Here is a 22,016-nt window from a genome sequence, read left to right as displayed (position 1 = left end):
ACAGAGGGCTCCTGCATTGTTGTGTGTATATACTTTTTACTGAAACCACAAAGGTGCAGCACTCTACACCAGGCATTGCCAACCTGCGGCTCTCCAGCTGTTGTAAAACTACAACTCCCACCATGCCCTTCTGTAGGCTGATAGCTGTAGACTGTCCGGGCATGATGGGAGTTGTAGTTTAGTAACAGCTGGAGAGCCGCAGGATGGCCATCCCTGCTCTACATCTTTGGGTTTCATAGGCTCTGCTTGCCTTTTTTTTAGCATGTGGAGTACAGATCCCATATGCTTTCTATGGATCCGTACCTCACATACTGGAGAAGCAGAGCAGATGAAACCCGAAGGTGCAGAGTGCTCTGAGAAGCTCACCTGCCCATTTGTGGTTTTAGCAAAAGTTTAGGTCCCCTTCAAAACCTTCATCAGGAGGACAATGCCAAGAAGATAAAATACATATCATTCAAGCTTTGAGAGCCCAAAATTATTGTTGATTAGCACTCCCTGGCCAAAGCCTTGTCACATCATGGTTGCGGTTTTTTTTTACTACGTTGTTTATGATCATGCTGCTTTAAGAACATTATTTCTCTATTTCTATACCTATTGCATATTTCTTTTGTGTACCATAAAATTAAACATCAGCACACCATGGAGATTCTGAGAATACCACAAGCCCTTCATTGTTTCCATAGGCACAGGCTCTAGTTCATATGAGTGACTGTGCCTCGTGCTGTGGTACTGCCATAGTGTACAACTGCTTACTATGTAGCATAACTTCTCAAAATAAAATAACATTGAGGAGGTCTACACATGAAATAGGACACACATTACATACTTGTAAATACATATATCCTGAAGGAAGGGTATTGTAATTAGTTTAGAATATAAATCAAATATTCAGGAAAAACTGCAAAATGAATGTAGGTTTATTTATTTGGCACCTGATCCTTCTTGGCACATACACCACAATTTTATTCTGTATTACCACTTGGAGCACAAAGACGAATCCATGACTGAAATACAGTATGTTCTTTTTAGTTACAAATACTCAAATATTATTTTAAAAATTTCTGGAATCTTCATGTAGATCCAGGTGCTTCATTCTATTCAAGTTGGAGATGAATTTGGTAAAAATTGGCAGATGAAAGAATCCTACACATATGAGATCAGCAGATGCAGAGAAGCCAAGATTGTTTCTGTAGTCTTCTTTAGACATCTTCTTTATTAATCTGCATGTCCATTAGCCTAATAGGTAATGTTTCTACAGATCCATCATGTTGCTACCACACAATAAAGGTAGAATAAGCACCCAGTTATTGTCCTCTTCTGTGTCAGACTTTTACTCAAAATGGCATCCCCAGCCCCTGCTCATTTAGCATTGATGGAGCATTAATACCACAGTCCCTGGCTTCACAGAATCCTGGGACCCCTGCTGGGCCTTGTATCCCCTGCTGGCCTGGAGGTCCACTGTAACCAGGAGGACCTTGTGGTCCTGGTTGTCCTTCCTTGGCAACTCCTGGGTATCCTGGATAACCTATAAAATTGAAATAGGAATAGTTAAAACTACGTTGCAGTCCATAAGATGAATCAATGAGAATACACACATGCAGAGCGACTGTTTTCTCAGCGTGTGAGGTATTTTACAGGATATGTCAAAATGACAGGAACTGGTACTGAGGAATAAGTCATGAATGTTCCATATAGTTACATTTTCCATTCCATGTTCTGGCCAACCTAAAATCTACTAAAGAGCTATTCCTACAGATAAAATCAGGCAAAAGTACACATTAGTGTTGCACCCCATAAATATATTCCATTTATTGTCACCAAGTATTTCAAACTTCGTGGGTATTTATCTTATATATTAGATTTTAGCATTAGGTAGATAACATTTAGTTTATATAAAAAGAATAACAATTAAGCGAATGGGTGGAATAAATATACCTGTACATGGGCTGGTTTAAGATTTTTGGAGACACCATGTGATCTACTCTTGATGGTGAAGGATTTTAGAGATGTTTTTATCATGGGCTTCCAAATATTTCCTAGCCCCTGGTTACAAAGTTATCAGCAGATGATTGCAGAACCTAGTGGTAGGGATCCACAAGCTCTTCACCATTGTGAAATATAGATCTCAATTCGAAGGGGGTCATTTTATATTCTTGGCATCATTCAAATCTGCTTTTTCTTAAACAATAACTAAATCACAATATATTAACGTATACAAACATTCCGTTTTTACCTCTAGGTCCTTGAACTCCATCCGGGCCTGGTAGTCCTGTGCCTTGATTTCCTGTCTGCCCTTTCACACCCTTCTCACCTAAAATATGAATGCATGATAAACATAAAATATATAGAAACCGCATTCTTTTACAAAGGGAAGCTTCCTGGATGATCAAGACTAATGCAATGGGTCCTCTGGGATTGTGCGATAGAAATGATTTAGCTGTATTATATAACCGGACTCTTTATATCTCTATATTGTGTTGTTTTAATTGCTGTCTTGGTTACCATAGTGATGGCGCTGGCAAGAGCATAAATAGGCACATATGCCGACATCATGTAAGGCCTGAGGAAGCGCAGTACGTGCAACACGGCTGTTGCCTACCAGTTACGCTGCACCCGCGTCCGCTATGTTTTTATCAATGATGACAAAAAGCTGCTTAAGAATCGGTGAGTGCTGCTATTTATTTCTACCAAGAAAATTTTGCAAACTTGTTTAGCTGAGCACCAGTGTGTTCCATATAATTGAGGGCCGCTGATCCTGTTTGTTACCACATGGATGGCAGTGCCGACCAGTGACTTGCTATACTATAACATACATAAACCAAAATAGCTGTGAGTTAAAAGCTATAGTAAACCTGTTAACATTACAATATCTGAAACATCCAGCTTGGGAACTTCTCAACAACCTTGGCCTCTTTTCCCTTGATGTTATCCCCAATGGTGGATTTGAGTTGATGCCATGAAATTATACAGACTATGGCTTCTTTCACACTCGAGTTAGGCTTGTCAGGCAGGCTGTTCCAGCACACTGTGGTTTTTGTCCGCCCGCCTCTCGGCTTGTTTGCCGTGCTATGGCCTGTTCTCCGGCCCGTCCCCATTCCCTCTGCCGGAACAGCCTACAGGACAAGCCTAAAGTGAGTGTGAAAGAAGCCTATATTAGGATAACTTAACCATTAGTGAAGGTAATGTTCTTTTTCACGTTATCCATCCCACGCTTTAGCTAGGCCCTACCATATTTTTTCTTTGGTCTGTATTTGTTGGACGAGTGTGTATATTTATTTCAATAATGAGATGGACACAAGCTGCTGACACTTAAGACAGCTACTTATCCCTCAGCAGAACAAAGGGTTAGGCATGATAAAAATCCAACATACCCTATCCTCACTTTCACATCGGCTATCTGGCGAAATTAGGATGGCTAATACTGGAGTTCTCTAATATGTATGGATATGCCAAGTGTTTACGGTTTAACTAACTTACCTTGGTCACCCTGAGCGCCTTTTTGTCCAGGTACTCCAATGGGTCCTCTAGGGCCCCGTTTTCCATTCACTCCAGAAGAGCCTAGTTTTCCCTAAAAAAAACAAAAAACAATCCAGATTTATAAAGAAATTGTTGATGGATTTAGTCTCTCAATTATTTAGCCTCTGATGATGTCATATAAATAGATAATAGGCAAAGATAGCAGCACCCTCTCCACTTTGATTGACATTAGGAGTAGTCAAGGCCAGGCATGATGGCGTTTAAACTGCCTGGCCCTGTCAATCAATGTGCAGGGAGCACAGCAGTTGTAGATAGAGCAGAGTCTCTAGGTGTTCATCATATGAACATGGGACCAACACAGATGCCTTCAGCTGCCAAGTGCACATGAAACAAGTCAGACAGTTTCATAGGTACAAATCTACTGACAGATACCCTTTAACCATGTGCTTTTCATCTTTGTTCACCAGTGATCTCCCAGCACCAGATATCTCTGAGGGGCACAGTAAATGAGGTTCTCTACCAAATATCACTAACATAACACATGAAGAAGTACAGCCGCATCTGAGCTAATTAAAAATTGATCCACAAGTATTGAGGAAATTGAACTCCAGAAGACCACTGTATCTCTTCTTAATTTCTCTTGTAACAGGGTCAGTGCTAGAGGATTGGAGGATGGCTATGTTCAACTAATATTTAAGAAAGGTAAAAAGGTGGAACAGTGGAACTACTTTCCTCTAAGTTTGACATCTGTGGCGTGTAAAATATTTGAAGGTATAGAAGATGTGCTGCAAATGTATATAGCAGTTAATTAATTAATTAATTAATAAATGATAACCAGCATGGATTCAGGCAAAACAGGTCATGGACTAGGGGACAATATAGGCAAATGGGTAAAGGATTTGATACGGTGCAGAAAACAAGTAATTGTAAATGGTACAAAAATGGGCTAAAGTCAGCGGCAGGATTCCACAAGGATCTGTGTTAGGCCCATTTCTCTATAATCCCTTCATTAATGAACTTCTGGACAGGATTGAAAGTAAAGGGCAAGTTTTTGCAGATGACACTAAAACTTTGTAGGATACTAAAAACTCAACTTTATTGTAATGTATTACAGAAAGATCTAGATAAGCTGGGGTCATGGGCAAGAACGTGGCAGATGAATTTTAATGTTGATAAATGTAAAGTAATGCACCCATCATAATACTACATATACGCTAAACGGAATAAAACTGCAGACCACTGAATAAGAGAAGGATTTGGTTACATATAAGGTAAGCAGCGCTACTCAATTTCAAGTGGTAGCTACAAAAGAAAATAAGATTTTAGGGTGTATAAAAAGATAAAATTCAGTGATCCCAATGTGATATTACCCCTGTATAATATATCCCTTCAAGGCTAAATTTTGTAATATGGGATTCAGTTTTTAGGATTAACAAGGAAGGGGACAAATACTATTTTACAGCACTGTATATGACCATGCATTGATTTAGAGTTGCCTATGAATTTAGTTAAATCTTAATTTATTGTATAATTTATTGTATTGCAGGGCAGTGGTTTTAATAGAGTATACATAGCTGCATAGAAAAAGAGATATATCCAGCTCACCCATAGTTATCCTGTAATAGGTGCACAGAATGACCCAAGTAAGTCCTTATGTATTCTCATAAAAAAATTGAAATCCAGCACCAGTGTAGATCCTTTTGGTCCGGTCTTTATTTCACCAAACTTTGTTACTTTGGTGAACCAAAGACCGGACCGAAAGGATCTACACTGGTGCTGGATTTCAGTTTTTTTATGAGTATACATAGCTGTAACCAGTTTATGAACAGTGGTTGTATACTGCAGCTTAATTGCTTCTTCTAACCTTCTTTCCAGCTTTTCCTGTAACGCCCGGAGGTCCTGGTGGTCCTATCAAGGACACCCCTGCTGTGGGACAACCACTGGCACACTTTCCTCTTATGCTGGCTGCGTACTTTATTGTTGCCTCTATTACAACCTTGCGGCACAATTCATACACTAGCTGATCTGGCATGTCAGGTCCCTGTTAGAATAAATGAAAGAATTCAATGAAATAACACATAACTGCTTGAGATAACACCAACGATCGTTAACATGATGTGACTAATGCTATACTTGACCATAAAGAATATCTGCTCACAAAACCTTGAGTATCCCCAAAAAATAGACTGTACAATACCAAAAAATAAGTAGCTTTCAGTTGTAGTAATTATGAATTTGTAACTATGATGCACAGTAAACCATTTAAGGGTATATACAGATTATATTATATTAATATTATACTTTTTCATGTAAACTAAATAACATTTAGTTTATCAACATTAAATAAAGATTTCCCCAATTGGCCACAAAAATGAATAAAGCATAACTTTTACCAATTAAAAAACAACCTGTCATTTAACTGGACTTTTGGCTCTCTAGCGGAGGGAGTAACAGCACCATTAGGATAAATCCCCAATATAGTCCAAGAAAGCTCTAAAAGATTACAGACTGCTGTCTATTTAAGCCCACAATTGAACAATACTGATGTAGCTAGTGACTCCCTTCACTAAAGCCCAACAAGGAACTGTACAGCTAATTGTGTCACCATAGAGTGAGCTATAAACAGTCTAAATTATTTGTTTACTTGTTGTCCAGGTACTCCAGGAGGCCCAGGAGGACCTTGTTCTCCACGATCTCCAATTGGTCCAAGATGGCCTCTGGGGCCTGGTGATCCAGGAGCGCCTGTCCTGCCCACCTGACCTGATGGTCCTGCATGACCCCGTTTTCCTTGCTGTAGTAGAACACAAAAAGTTTTTAATTAGTTATACATATTTAATAATAATTTTTTAAATGTCCAAATGGATTAGAGATTTGATAAAATTAGAAATTTTGTTACTGACTATTGATTCATCACTATAGTAACATAGTTTAGGCCTCTTTCACATGGGTGTGTCCGGATTAGGTCCGGATGCGTCCCGGTGCATTGCGGCAAACCCGCGCGAGTAGGAACGCAATTGCAGTCAGTTTTGACTGCGATTGCGTTCCGATGTTCAGTTTTTATCGCGCGGATGCAATGTGTTTTGCACGCGCGTGATAAAAAACCGACTGTGGTACCCAGACCCGAACTTCTTCACAGAAGTTCAGGTTTGGGTTAGTTGTAGTGTAGATTGCATTATCTCCCCTTATAACATGGTTATAAGGGAAAATAATAGCATTCTGAATACAGAATGCATAGTAAAATAGGGCTGGAGGGGTTAAAAAAATAAAAAATGTAACTCACCTTAATCCACTTGTTCGCGCAGCGCGGCTTCTCTTCTGTCTTCATCTGTGAGCAATAGGACCTTTGATGATGTCACTGCGTTCATCACATGGTCCATCACATGATCCATCACCATGGTGATGGATCATGTGATGAGCGTAGTGACGTCATCAAAGGTCCTATTGCTCACAGATGAAGACAGAAGAGATGCCGGCTGCGCGAACAAGTGGATTAAGGTGAGTTAATTTATTTTTATTTTTTTTGCAACCCCTCCAGCCCTATTTTACTATGCATTCTGTATTCAGAATGCTATTATTTTCCCTTATAACCATGTTATAAGGGGAAATAATAATGATCGGGTCCCCATCCCGATCATCACCTAGCAACCGTGCGTGAAAATCGCACCGCATCCGCACTTGCTTGTGGATGCTTGCGATTTTCACGCAACCCCATTCATTTTTATGGGGCCTGCGTTAAGTGAACAACGCACCAAGAGGAGCATGCTGCGATTTTCACGCAACGCACAAGTGATGCGTGAAAATCACCGCTCGTGTGCACAGCCCCATAGAAATAAATGGGTCAGGATTCAGTGCGGGTGCAATGCGATCAACTCACGCATCGCATCCGCGCGGAATACTCGCCCGTGTGAAAGGGGCCTTATAAGGCTGAAAAAAGACATTCGTCCATCCAGTTCAGCCTGTAACCATTCACAATCCAATAGTAATTCAAGGATAATATCAGCTATAGCAGATGGGTAATGTTACATGGACTATACTAATGTACTGTATAAGTCACTGGTTGTGTAATGGTCTACATGGAATTATTTGGATATTGTAAAATAAAACTAAATCTGATGTTGAAGGGGAATTGCATTAGATAACATTTATCAGCTATTCACTGTGATAATTATTCTCCACTGGAATTTACCTTTAACACTAAAAACGGAAAAAAGCAACTCAGAATCACTTACAGAACCCTTGTCTCCAGTGTCACCTGGATCCCCCTGTTGTAAAACAAATTCAATCTTTAGAAATCCACACAAAAAATATACATCAATCTGCTCAGCTCCTCCTGCTCTATAACATGCTGCCTAAAGATTGCACTGAATGTTGTGGTTACCCTAAAGGGTTTCTTTAAGGTGAGCAGATCACAGATGGTCCCCAGCTGGAATCCCCATGGGTGAAAACCTATTTGTAAAGTACTGAACCGTCACTGGGGCTGCTGGAGGAGCCTGATGGCTAGCCTCCTTCCTACAGACTATGGACCGAGAACAATGGAGACCCCCTCAGACCTTTTGGGGTTACAAGGAACTATGAACCCTGATTTATGTGTGTAATTTATATGCCACATATTTCCTATGGCCCATTAAAAAGGCATGGTGTGGATTCAGCAACACAAAAAGGGTTAACTCTGCACTTAGACTCCCACTGATTGTGTTAGTGATGAGATTAAGATAGTTGATTATAATAGCAGCCAACTCCTATGATACACACACTCAGAAGATAATCCCATCAGACGTGTCTCCTCGTCCCCTATTCATTCATTATGGAGGGGGTGAAGATATCTGTTTGCATGTTAATTGTTGATTGCGTCAAAGACAATGCCAGTGTGTTTGTTAATTGCGTCACAGACAATGCCATTGTGTTTGTTGAATAGGGTTAGTTGTGTGTTTAAACTGTACAGGATTGGCTGCTATGTCATGTCCTCAGTATGTCATGTGTATATAAGACAATGCTGTGTGTTCAATAAAGAGTTCCTGTTTTACCCTTCATCATGTTGAGGCTGGTGTTTGGGTAACTGATCGACACTGGGGATTGCTATACGCTGAAGATTTTCTATACTCCCCTGGCTATACTATTAGCTCTTGTAAGAGCTGTTCCTGCTCTCTGGATTTAGGAAAGGTTCACCCACTGGAGCCTGGAGCCTTGTCGTAGGTTCAGGGTGGGTAGGAGACGGTGAGACCTCAGCCAAGCTTCGGCGGTTCGTGGGGTCTGCAGTGCTTACGGTGTCAAGTGGAGTGCTTGGAGTAGTCGGGAAGCACTAGGAGCATCTATCGACTGAGGTACCCGGCCGGGGTGCCAGGAGATCCGTTACACTATTATTAAAACCCCTTTACATGGTCCAACTGTGCAGGCAATTATTGGGAACAAACTGCTCATTCCAAATAATTGCTTGTCTGTGAGCTAAGGCGACAGGTACATTCACATGCAGCAATCACCTCCGCTGTATGAGGGCAAGGGAACTGTACTGCGATCGCTCATCCCCATACAGATTCATTGTTTCTGGGCAGCAGATTACTGTTTACACAGGGCGATCTGTTGCCCAGAAACAATAATGCCTTCATCCAATTAATGAACATTTGCCCATTCATCAGGTGATCAGCTATACCTTTATACCACAATATGCTCACATCATGAAGGATGCTGGTTTCTGAAACCAACAAAACATAATCCTTGCCCTCCACTTCTTTGCCCATTCAAATCTACATCAAAAAATGTTTGTTGCCAGCTGCTTTGAAGCCACCCATACACCCATGTAGAAATGCCACACGCTTGCGAAGGGAGGGGGTCAGCCCGCAGAGGGATCTGTGTTCTGCTCTGAAGGTTATGTCAGAGAACAAGTAACAGTTCTGAGAATCAGAGGGTTCAGTACTATTGAAAGCTAGGGAGAAAGAACAAAAGAATAATGCATGTTTTTTTTTAGAAAAAAAACATTGTAGTTCCATGTTGATGTCCAGGAAAAAGAAGAAAACAAAAAAGTTTAGACTATGAAAAGGTATTTAGAAAAACATTGATCTTCATACCCATATGTTAATCTAAAATCCATACCCTTTGGCCTAAAGGTTTATTCATACATTGTAGTCACATAACTTTTTTGGTAAAAATATGTCCATAACAGGTTTTTAAAAGTGGATTTCATTCGAATTTGTGGGTAATAATGAAATAATTAGTTAATCTCATATCTATTGGACAACTCCTTCTAAGGCCCTACGCACACAACCGTATCCACTTTGCGATTCGCAAATCACTGATCTGCAAAACATGGATACTAGCCGCGTGCATTCCACACTTTCCCGTTCTGCACGCCCCACCCTATGTTAAAAATGCTTATTCTTCTCCGCAAACGGACAATAGGACATGTTCTATACTTTTTGCGGCACGCACATACGTTGTGGCCCCATTGAAATGAATGGGTCAGCATCCAATCCGCAAAACAAGGGTAGATCAGATGTGTACCAAAAATACAGTGGTGTGAATGAGGCCTAAAAGAAAACATTTAAAGGGTTTCTGTCACCACAATTATCCCTATTAAACAGGCTGAAATTATACATGTGCAAACGTCAGCTGAATCTAACTGCTATTTTATTTTATTCTTTAAGTATGCCCCTGTTTTTGCGCAAGTATAACTTTTATTATATGCAAATTAGTCTTTAGGAGCAGGGGGGCGTCTCTAGGAGCAGGTAGAGGCTCAGTTTTTCCACCTCACTCCATGCCCTTCTACTGTTGATTGACAGGGCCCCGGCCAGGGTTTGTCTCCTCCTGCTGGCCCTGTGTGTTGGGGAAATCTTGCACCTGTGCCATCCCGTTCTGTATTCAGCGCAGGCACAGTGAGGGAAGGACGCTCGCCAGCTGCCAACTTCCTTACTACGCCTGCGCCGAATACGTCACAGTGCTCCTGGAAGAGAAGACAACCGTCATTGCAGAGAAGAAGGAGGAGAGTGCTGTGACGTCGTTGGATCCTCCTATGTGGTAAGTATTTTCCTAATTGGCCAGCGCTTTATTCCCACTGATACCACCAATGATCAAAGGGGGCATTAAATGAAACAATAATTTATATAAAAAAGCAATACTAATAATTATTAGATTTATTAACACTATATCACCAACGAATCAAATTAATTTGGCCATCAGATAATATATACATATATTTAAATATATATTTTTACATACAGTACAGACTAAAAGTTTAGACACACCTTCTCATTCAAAGAGTTTTCTTTATTTTCATGACTATGAAGGCATCAAAACTATGAATTAACACATGTGGAATTATATACATAACAAACAAGTGTGAAACAACTGAAAATATGTCATATTCTAGGTTCTTCAAAGTAGCCACCTTTTGCTTTGATTACTGCTTTGCATCTTGATTGGGTTCAGGTCCGGTCACTGTGGAGGCCAGGTCATCTGGCGCAGCACCCCATCACTCTCCTTCATGGTCAAATAGCCCTTACTTTCAAAGTTTTCCCAATTTTTCGGCTGACTGACTGACCTTCATTTCTTAAAGTAATGATGGCCACTCGTTTTTCTTTACTTAGCTGCTTTTTTCTTGCCATAATACAAATTCTAACAGTCTATTCAGTAGGACTATCAGCTGTGTATCCACCTGACTTCTCCTCAACCTGGTCCCAACTCCCAACCCCATTTATAAGACAAGAAATCCCACTTATTAAACCTGACAGGGCACACCTGTGAAGTGAAAACCATTTCAGGGGACTACCTCTTGAAGCTCATCAAGAGAATGCCAAGAGTGTGCAAAGCAGTAATCAAAGCAAAAGGTGGCTACTTTGAAGAACCTAGAATATGACATATTTTCAGTTGTTTCACACTTGTTTGTTATGTATATAATTCCACATGTGTTAATTCATAGTTTTGATGACTTCAGTGTGAATCTACAATTTTCATAGTCATGAAAATAAAGAAAACTCTGAATGAGAAGGTGTGTCCAAACTTTTGGTCTGTACTGTATATATATATATATATATATATACTGTATATATATATATTATCTGGTGGACAAATTAATTTGATTAGTTGGTGATATAGTGTTCAAAAATCTAATAATTATTAATACTGCAATTTTTTTTATGTCAGCCTGTTTAATAGGGATAATTGTGGTGACAGAGTAGCTGACCATTAATATAACAGTAGCCATAGGCGTAAACTGACTCAGATTCTAATAGGAGGTTGTTACAGGGGCTTACATGCATTAGTATATGCAACATGAATAATTTCCCATATTCTGTAAATCTCTTTTCCAGTGTTGTATATATATTTTACATGTTCAATTTCAATAAAATCTTTGATCACATTGCCTCACTATGTAACAGATGAGAATTTAGTGCAGTAGATATACTGTTTATGGTGGCATGATTAATATGTTATGTACCTTGGCTCCAGTCTTTCCTGTTGCACCTTGTCTCCCCTTTTCACCCTAAAAAATCAAAATGAAATGAGTACATGTAGACTTTACTAAATAATAATTTAGAATTTAGGTATACCATTGTTTTTATTAATCCCCTGATAGACATTGCCTGCCTATTTCTGGTATTGCTGACTACTGGGAATGGGTAAGGTATTATAAGGTACGTAGTGAGAGGATGACCAAACTTTGTTTTAATTTATGCTCCGAGGTGAAGAGGAATTTAAATGTGAAAGGGAAAAATGCATAAAACCAATGATAATAAGCTAATTGGTCTTATTAAGACCAACCAGACAGTGTTGCTTTGATTTTGGAAGTTAAAATTAACAAAAGCAACACAAGTATTTTACTAGTTGTATCATCACTGGTTTTCAGCTTCAGTGAATTTATACATGGCCAAGATACTTTCTGTTTCACAAACTGCCAATACCCACCATACTGATGGCTAGCTTTCATTTTTTTAAATAAAGAATCATAATGTCAAAATATCCTAGAATTTATAGTCTTATGTATAGTCTTATGAAATCAGATATGTCAACAGGTTATAACAGCTGGGGCTGGTAATTTGGACTCCATCAGTTCATGAAAAAATGGTTTTTGGCACCTACTTTCAGTAGGAGTTGTTGAATCCCCCCTCTAAGGCCTCATGCACACAACCATATGAATTTTGCGGTCCACAAAAAAACGAATCTGCAAAAAATACGGATGACATCCATGTGCGTTTCGTATTTCCGGAACAGCTGGCCCCTAATTGAACAGTCCTATCCTTGTCTGTAATGCGGACAATAATAGGACATGTTCTATTTTTCGGGGGAACGGAAATACGGACATAGGGAAACAGAATGCACACGGAGTACCTTACTTTTTTTTGCGGACCCCTTGAAATGAATGGTTCCGCATACGGTCCGCAAAGAAAACTGAACAGACACGGAAAGAAAATACATTCGTGTGCATGAAGCCTAACACTTGTCCCCCTCCAATCCATCCTCTTCTCTGCTCTCCAAAGAATCCACCTGTCACTTCATTCCTCTAAAGCCAAAGACTTGGGCCCAGCAGAAGAAATGGTTTGGAGGGTCCACCCTTTGAATATAGAACCTTAAGAACCCTGTTTTATTAGGGGTAAATTATAGTCAGAGCTTGGGCCCACCAAAAGGATCCTCGGGTATTCTGGAGAGCCAGTCCAACCCTGACCTCAACATATCAATTCAAAATATCCACCATTCAAACTTTCTGAAAAGCTCACAAGCATACATGTAACCATCTTCTACTTTCACCAACATCTCTTTCCCACTTTCCAAGCTCTTTTTCCTTTCATACCAGCCTGTTACTCAGGGCCGTATGTAACAAGGGGCAAAAAAGGCAGCTGCCCCGGGCCCAGTTGCTCCTGGGGGGCCCAAGGCAGCTGCCTCTTGAGCCCTGCTAGCCACTGCTCTGGGTGTCAGGCTGTCAGCTACACAGGGGGTGCTGCCATGCCATGCCATGCCTGCCGGCACTCCAGGCAGCGTACTGTGAGAGCTGTGATTCTCTAGGACCTTAGATGACATCCTCACCATGTGACCAGTAACCTAGCAATATTACTGGTCACATGGCTATGAGGTCATCAAGGTCCTTTCTACCAGGAGTGTTGCTGTAGAAGTTTGCCTTAACTGTGGAGCTTTTTTTGTGAAGATTACATCAGAAAAAGGTGACAGGGGCTGTTATGCTAATATACTGTAAACTACTGTATAGTGGGGTGCTGTATAGTGTGGGGGGCTGTATACTGTGGGGGGCTGTATACTGTGGGGGGCTGTATACTGTTGGGGCTGTATACTGTGGGGAGCTGTATACTGTGGGTGCTGTATATTGTGCAGTGCTATACTGCTGTACTGTATAGTGTGGGGGGCTGTATACTGTATACTGTGGGTGCTGTATATTGTGGAGTGCTATACTGCTGTACTGTATACTGTGGGGGGCTGTATACTGTATACTGTGGGTGCTGTATATTGTGGAGTGCTATACTGCTGTACTGTATACTGTGGGGGGCTGTATACTGTGGGGGGCTGTTTACTGTGGGGAGCTGTATACTGTATACTGTGGGTGCTGTATATTGTGGAGTGCTATACTGCTGTACTGTATAGTGTGGGGGCTGTATACTGTATACTGTGGGTGCTGTATATTGTGGAGTGCTATACTGCTGTACTGTATACTGTGGGGGGCTTTATACTGTATACTGTGGGTGCTGTATATTGTGGAGTGCTATACTGCTGTACTGTATACTGTGGGGGGCTGTATACTGTGGGGGGCTGTATACTGTATACTGTGGGTGCTGTATATTGTGGAGTGCTATACTGATGTACTGTATACTGTGGGGGTCTGTATACTGTGGGTGCTGTATATTGTTGAGTGCTATACTGCTGTACTGTATAGTGTGGGGGGCTGTATAGAGTGGGGTGCTGTATCGTGTATAGTTTGGGGTGCTGTATATGGTGAGGTGCTATACCGCTCTACTGTATACTGTGAGGGGGCTGTATACTGTGGTGCTGTATACTGTGGGCTGCTATACTGCTCTATTATATACTGTGGGGTACTGTATAGTGTAGGGTGCTATACTGCATACTGTGTGGTGCTGTATACTATAGGGTTCTAGACTGCATACTGTGGGTTGCTGTATACTATAGGGTGCTATACTGCATACTGTGGGGTGCTGGGGTGCACTGTAACACTAGGGTGAGCCGAGCTCTGGTCTCCTTCCTGCAGAGCGGTGCCCACTTCCAGCCTGAGCCCAGCTGCCCAGAGCACTGATCCTGAGCTGCTGGAGTCTTCAGAACTGGAAGTATTTACAGTCATTCACTGTACTCTACCAGATGTGTGGATTTTTTGTGTGTGTGTTGTGGTGGAGGGCGTGATTGCCTGCTAAGGTGTGGGAAGGCGGGATCCAGGGGTCCCAAGTAAATTTTTGCCCAGGGTCCAATCAATATTAAAGACGGCCCTGCTGTTACTCAGTAAGCTCATGATTATTGTACTTGCTTGTTTCTACTGTTGATTCATGTTATGTACCGTATTTTAAATATACAGAACCCTGGAAGTTGAAGGGGTTCTCTGGGATGTACACATTTATGAGGACCTCAGGATAGGTTATCAATATAAAAATGGTGGGGGTCCGACTTCTGGAATCCTCCTGATTAGCTGTTTTAAGAGGCCACAGCGCTCCCATGTGTGCCATGGCCTCCTCACAGCTTATCAAGAATTGGGCTGACCTGCGCCTAGGCCATGTGACCGATGAACGTGCCATCACATGACCTAAGAAGAGGCCTAAGCACTCACTGAGTGCAGCAGCCTCTTCGTACAGCTGATTGGCGGGGGAACCTGCCAATCTCATATTAATTACCTATCCTCAGGATAGGTCATCAATATGTAAATCCAGGAGAACCCCTTTAATGACATTAAAATAATAAAATAAACCTGATTATACTGAAAAATTTTGCTTTTTATTGTTTAATTGGTTTATGTAAAGACTATACTATTATTAAAAATAAACCAACAAATATGAGTAATGCTATGTTCCTTTAAAATGAGCTTTTATTGGACATGATTAAAAATAATAATTATCACTTCATGATTAAAGTAGCGCCATTGTACATAATCGTTACACAACCATGAATATACAATAGTATAAAGGTGCAATAATTTTAAGTGTAAAGTCTATGTAATTAGAGTAAGGTATGACTGACTACCTCTTTTTATATAATTCATACCAGCGGTATATGGGGTCAGCGTAACACATCCTAGGCTGTTCAATACAGCCTTCTGAACTAACCCCTAAATAATTATTAGCCTTCCCATGCTCAACAATAAGTGATAGTGAACTAATATTGTATAGATAGACTACAAGTTAACCTTACTACAGGGAGTGCAGAATTATTAGGCAAGTTGTATTTTTGAGGATTAATTTTATTATTGAACAACAACCATGTTCTCAATGAACCCAAAAAACTCATTAATATCAAAGCTGAATATTTTTGGAAGTAGTTTTTAGTTTGTTTTTAGTTTTAGCTATTTTAGGGGGATATCTGTGTGTGCAGGTGACTATTACTGTGCATAATTATTAGGCAACTTAACAAAAAACAAATATATACCCATTTCAATTATTTATTTTTACCAGTGAAACCAATATAACATCTCAACATTCACAAATATACATTTCTGACATTCAAAAACAAATCAGTGACCAATATAGCCACCCTTCTTTGCAAGGACACTCAAAAGCCTGCCATCCATGGATTCTGTCAGTGTTTTGATCTGTTCACCATCAACATTGCGTGCAGCAGCAACCACAGCCTCCCAGACACTGTTCAGAGAGGTGTACTGTTTTCCCTCCTTGTAAATCTCACATTTGATGATGGACCACAGGATCTCAATGGGGTTCAGATCAGGTGAACAAGGAGGCCATGTCATTAGATTTTCTTCTTTTATACCCTTTCTTGCCAGCCACGCTGTGGAGTACTTGGACGCGTGTGATGGAGCATTGTCCTGCATGAAAATCATGTTTTTCTTGAAGGATGCAGACTTCTTCCTGTACCACTGCTTGAAGAAGGTGTCTTCCAGAAACTGGCAGTAGGACTGGGAGTTGAGCTTGACTCCATCCTCAACCCGAAAAGGCCCCACAAGCTCATCTTTGATGATACCAGCCCAAACCAGTACTCCACCTCCACCTTGCTGGCGTCTGAGTCGGACTGGAGCTCTCTGCCCTTTACCAATCCAGCCACGGGCCCATCCATCTGGCCCATCAAGACTCACTCTCATTTCATCAGTCCATAAAACCTTAGAAAAATCTGTCTTGAGATATTTCTTGGTGGTGGTCTTTCAGTGGTGGTCATCTTTCAGCCTTTCTTACCTTGGCCATGTCTCTGAGTATTGCACACCTTGTGCTTTTGGGCACTCCAGTGATGTTGCAGCTCTGAAATATGGCCAAACTGGTGGCAAGTGGCATCTTGGCAGCTGCACGCTTGACTTTTCTCAGTTCATGGGCAGTTATTTTGCACCTTGGTTTTTCCACACGCTTCTTGCGACCCTGTTGACTATTTTGAATGAAACGCTTGATTGTTCGATGATCACGCTTCAGAAGCTTTGCAATTTTAAGAGTGCTGCATGCCTCTGCAAGATATCTCACTATTTTTGACTTTTCTGAGCCTGTCAAGTCCTTCTTTTGACCCATTTTGCCAAAGGAAAGGAAGTTGCCTAATAATTATGCACACCTGATATAGGGTGTTGATGTCATTAGACCACACCCCTTCTCATTACAGAGATGCACATCACCTAATATGCTTAATTGGTAGTAGGCTTTCGAGCCTATACAGCTTGGAGTAAGACAACATGCATAAAGAGGATGATGTGGTCAAAATACTCATTTGCCTAATAATTCTGTACACAGTGTATCTATGACATACCTTAGGTTAAATGTAAAATGGCGACTTCCCCTAAACGCGCTTTTCGCGTCACTGCTTCTTCAAGAGGATTATTATGCGATATGTAGAAGAAATAATCTTGCGGCACTCACCAGATTCCTTTGCAGTTCGTTTATTCAATGTTAAAACATGGTCGCTGGTGCGGGCACTCACTCAGGCTTCAGGTGACGGCCGTTTCGCGCTGACCTCTTTTCGTCTCGACGGCCAGACGGAGCGCGGTCAGCGCAGAAGGGCCGTCGCCTGAAGCTGAGTGAGTGCCCGCACCAGCAACCATGTTTTAACGTTGAATAAACTAACTGCAAAAGAATCTGGTGAGTGCCGCAAGTTTATTTCTTCTACACATCGCATGTGAATACAGTGTGTATTGCTGAGCACCACCTGAGGGCCACACGACTGGTGCGCAAGTCCCCTATAATGTACACTGGAATACTTCTCAATATCACAACTATACTTTTATTACTACTGTTAGGGATAAAAGAAGAATTTATCATCTGGCAAACACAGCAGTGTAATCATCTGTTTTGTATATATTTGCACGCTACACACCCTTTTACATGGGCAGAGGATTGGGTCAATTATTGTAAACGAACATTCATATGTAAAGGTGCCGCCACTCCAGTGGCATAACTACCATGGAGGCAGAACATACAACTGCCGTGGGGTCTGGACAAAGTGGGGCCCAGTGCTGAACTGCTTCCTCTGTTCTCAACATAGATTCATTGCATTTCCTGCAGTAGCCACTAGGGAGAACTAGGGAGTGCATAGAGATTTTACAACTTCTATTGAGTGCAATGGTAACTAAAAATGAAAATGCTGACCGCTCCCTAGCAGTGGCTACAGGCAGACAGATTTTTCAAGCACCAAGTAAAGGGAAAAAGAGGATTTAGAGCTGTATGGGGGACATTTACAAATGTATTTATGCAGTTGTCTAGTATAAATACATTTAGAAATATGGTATTCAGAATGAGCACCATATTCATGTAGCAGCTGTTCCACTTTTTCCAGCACAGTCAGGTAAAGGCTGTGAGATGGAGCATTTTTGTTTATAAATTCCTTCACTAATTTTTATTTTTATTTTGTCTGAAATCTCACAACGGTGGGTGGCCCATACCAAGTTTTGCTCTGGGGCCCTATGAGATCTGTGTACACTTCTATACCGCTCATTTGCCTAGGTGACCGCATCATTTGCACCAAATATAATTGTTTGTTGGTAGCACATCACCCTGTGTAAACCGGTTTATGGGGTGCTGACAATATGCAAAGTGAATGGGGAGGAACGATCGTAATAATTGATCATTTGTTCCTCATCCACTTTGTCTCTAACCATGTAAACGAGTGCCCATCAACTTGTATATCATCAATAGGTACTCAACTAGTGCTGTAATCACCAACTGTAAAAGGACCCTTATATTACACTGTGCATTATCACAAGTCTAATTACTTTCATGTGCATAACCTGTGTCGTAGGTCTGGTCATAGAAATCTCTTTCTGCATTCATTGCAAGTGCATAGTAGCTATGGTATGAGCAAAGTTTGAGACACCTCAACCCAAGCTTTAAAACTTCTGGGAAATAGATTATAGTAATAACCTGACTGCACAAAGGTGTATAGAGGAGCCCACCAGCATTATTGTTGGAAGTGAAGGGTCATACCACCTGGGCCAATGTTTGCTCTAGGAAACTATATTTCTATGCAGAATAGTAGAAAGCCACCTGCAAATATTTCCAGTGAATGTTATTTTGTGTGTTCTATAAATGCTTTGCTCTAGTAAATCAAAAGTATTAATCTTCATTTTGCATTTATGACTACACTAATGATGGTATGACTCCCAGATAAAAAGTGTGCAATCAACATACCAGAAAGGGCAATGAATGCAAAACAATATAAACTGAAAATTCACAAAACTATCAAACTTTATAGTATTTTCTTTATTATTTTTAGGAATTCAGATGTCCAATGGAGCTGGACTGTACATATCGCTTTCCATACTGTCATTGTGTTGCTTGTCTTTTTTGATTCAGCCAGATAAGTAATATTTAATGTGTCTCTAACTTTTCAGCAAACTCTGCATTTATAAGTTGTACAGTGTGTGTACATAGGGAATAACACTATTTAGGGCCACTATATGACTTGCAGCTGACATTTTTTAGCAGTTTTCCTCTGTGCATGCTGAATGTCTAGTTTGCAGTTCTCTCAGACATGGTGGGAAGAGTCTAGCTGCCATCAACTGCATACAGGAAGTAGAGGAGAATCTGCTTCCTAACCTTCTCTTACTCTCTCAGAAGGATCATGGAGGACATTGTATGGAAATACTGCATCGCATCCTGAGATGGAATCAAAGCATTTTTCAAAGTGAAAAGCAATTAGCAAGGGTGCAGTGGTAAACAGCTGATAACATGAAAACAAGCCTTTTCTTACTGATAAAATATATTACAGAGTTTCTTGTGGTCGCTTGTACTATTGATTTATGCAAAGTTACGTGAAGTAAGTGATCATTTAAATGTGTCCAGCATAGTGAATACTGACGTGCAACAGTGGCATACATTAAATAGAGAGGCCCTAATCAAATATCAAAATGGGATCACGTTTTGTTGGTTCACATTACCATACACCCCCATGCTGGTAGAGAGTGGAACATTTGCTTAGGTTCTAATCAACCCCTTTCTCCATGAGCCCTATAGCTGTATGAGTTGCCTCTATGGTGTGTGCGCCCTTGGCTTATATGACCAGTTTTTCTATGCATGGATTTAAAATCCCTGTTGTCAATTCTTGAGGAAACTGCAGAAAAACAACTGAGGGTAGCCACACACGGATTATCCTCATTGAATGGGGTTAATCTGCATGCAGATCCACAGGAGTGCAAATATAATTTTCTTTCAAATCAGTACTGGATTTTTCAGTCAGAAAAATCTATTGTCTAAATATGTCCTAACAGAGAAAAGTTTTATGACACCCAACACTGCACCCTTGACTCCAATGAAAATGGAAAAGATCTGTGTGTAATTAACTGGTATGTGTGGACTCAAGTTTTCAGCCTCTCTGGTTAACACTTTAGAGGCTCTTTAATGGTGCCCTCACATGTGGCAGATTTTCTTGCAGAAATTTCTGCTACAAAAAATCTGTTCCATCTATTTGAATGGGACTTGAAGAAATCCATGTGCTTCTTGCCAAAACAACCGCCTTCATGTAAACGGAACTGTTTTTTAGTCGCAGAATTTTCCGAGTACAACTGCACCAATTAACTGAATTATATTCCTAAAAAAAAACTGGTAAATAAATAACACAAGACTGACAATACCTGTATGCCATCATCTCCAGTATCCCCTTGTGAACCCTGTATAAAAGGACAGAAGGGAACATTACACCATATACAATACCCCGTAATAATGAAGCACTTACAACCAAGATTCATTCAAAACATGTTTGTTTACCTTGGGACCTCCGAGACCCTGTGGTCCTGGTTTTCCAGGGATCCCATCATCACCTCTTGAACCCATGGCACCCTATAATGACAATAAGCACGAACCAAACTTGTTAAAAAGTTAATATTTTATTGAATTTTTATTAGCTGATTGGATTTGTATCTTGTCAGTTTCCTAACTATTGTTAAAGCATATCTGTGCTCATCTCTCTACTAATTTCCAGATATATCCAGATTTTTACACTATTCTACAGTTTCGTTTTTTTTTATAATGGTTGCACCATTTGGAATTAACTATTTTTCCATTTACAGGCACAGTAAATTATTTCTCAGGTCTAAAGGTGGATTTATTACAAGAAAATTTAGACTGGCATATTCTTATTCATAGTCATAGGTGCATATCCATAAAGCAAACCTAATTTATAAAAAAAATTATGGCTGCACACACATATAAGCAGTAAAGCTGAGAAATGGGGATCATTCTAAATTCAAGTGGTATTATACCTACTATAAATGGATCAATGGAAGCTCTTAGTGCACATTTTGATCAAACTTGTGTCGGGCCCATCTACCAAGCGTCATGCAAGCACCTAACTTATCATTTCTGGGCAGCAGATTGTGCTGTCAAAACAGCAATCTGCTGCCTAGTAACAATGCATGAGGTCCTTGTACTGTGGAGGAGATTACTGCATGTAAATGCAACGCTTCACCCCCACTTAACAAGCAGCTGTTGGGAAAGAGAGCTTCCTTCACGACAATCTGCTGCTGCTTGGCATGTGTAAATGTGCCTTAACATTTCCCATCAGATCTGATGAAAATTGATACATTTCAAACCTAGTCTAATCTTTAGATGACCCGACAGAAATCTGAATTTCTCCTGGCAAGTCTGAATTAGATTTGGGGAGCTCCATGACACCATTTAATAAGGGAGGTGCTTTAAAGAGGTTTTCCAGGTCTTCAATATTGATGGTCTATCCTCAGGATAAGTCATCCATATCTGATCGGTGGAGGTCCAGTTTCCAGGACCTCCTCTTATCAGCTGTTTAAAAAGGCAGTGGTGCTATGGTGAGCACTGTGTCCTCTTCCTAGGCTAATGATGCTAAGTTGATCAGTTGATCACTCACAAGGCCTAGTTGCAGCTCAATCATAATTGATATGCAATGTATGGCGCTGTGCTTGGTAAGCTGCAAAGAGGCCACAGCGCTCACTGGTG

General features: G+C 40.7%; 1 protein-coding gene across 1 annotated transcript in view; it reads right to left on the bottom strand.

Annotated features, from left to right (window-relative positions):
• Positions 1-1,334: 1,334 nt before the first annotated feature.
• The window catches only part of LOC121002530 (collagen alpha-1(IX) chain-like), a 107,357-nt gene continuing 86,675 nt past the window's right edge, over positions 1,335-22,016 (bottom strand). Inside the window, exons 20-28 of the mRNA XM_040433975.1 lie at positions 20,814-20,885; positions 20,681-20,716; positions 11,906-11,950; positions 7,707-7,739; positions 6,122-6,268; positions 5,342-5,518; positions 3,478-3,568; positions 2,234-2,311; positions 1,335-1,525 (exon numbers count right to left, since the gene is read on the bottom strand). Coding sequence (XP_040289909.1) covers positions 1,335-1,525; positions 2,234-2,311; positions 3,478-3,568; positions 5,342-5,518; positions 6,122-6,268; positions 7,707-7,739; positions 11,906-11,950; positions 20,681-20,716; positions 20,814-20,885 — 870 coding nt within the window. The remainder of the gene's footprint in view (positions 1,526-2,233; positions 2,312-3,477; positions 3,569-5,341; positions 5,519-6,121; positions 6,269-7,706; positions 7,740-11,905; positions 11,951-20,680; positions 20,717-20,813; positions 20,886-22,016) is intronic.

The sequence above is a fragment of the Bufo bufo genome, chromosome 5 (assembly GCF_905171765.1).
Source record: "Bufo bufo chromosome 5, aBufBuf1.1, whole genome shotgun sequence".
Classification (NCBI taxonomy): Eukaryota; Metazoa; Chordata; class Amphibia; order Anura; family Bufonidae; genus Bufo; species Bufo bufo.
This window is presented reverse-complemented; position numbering and strand designations above follow the sequence as displayed.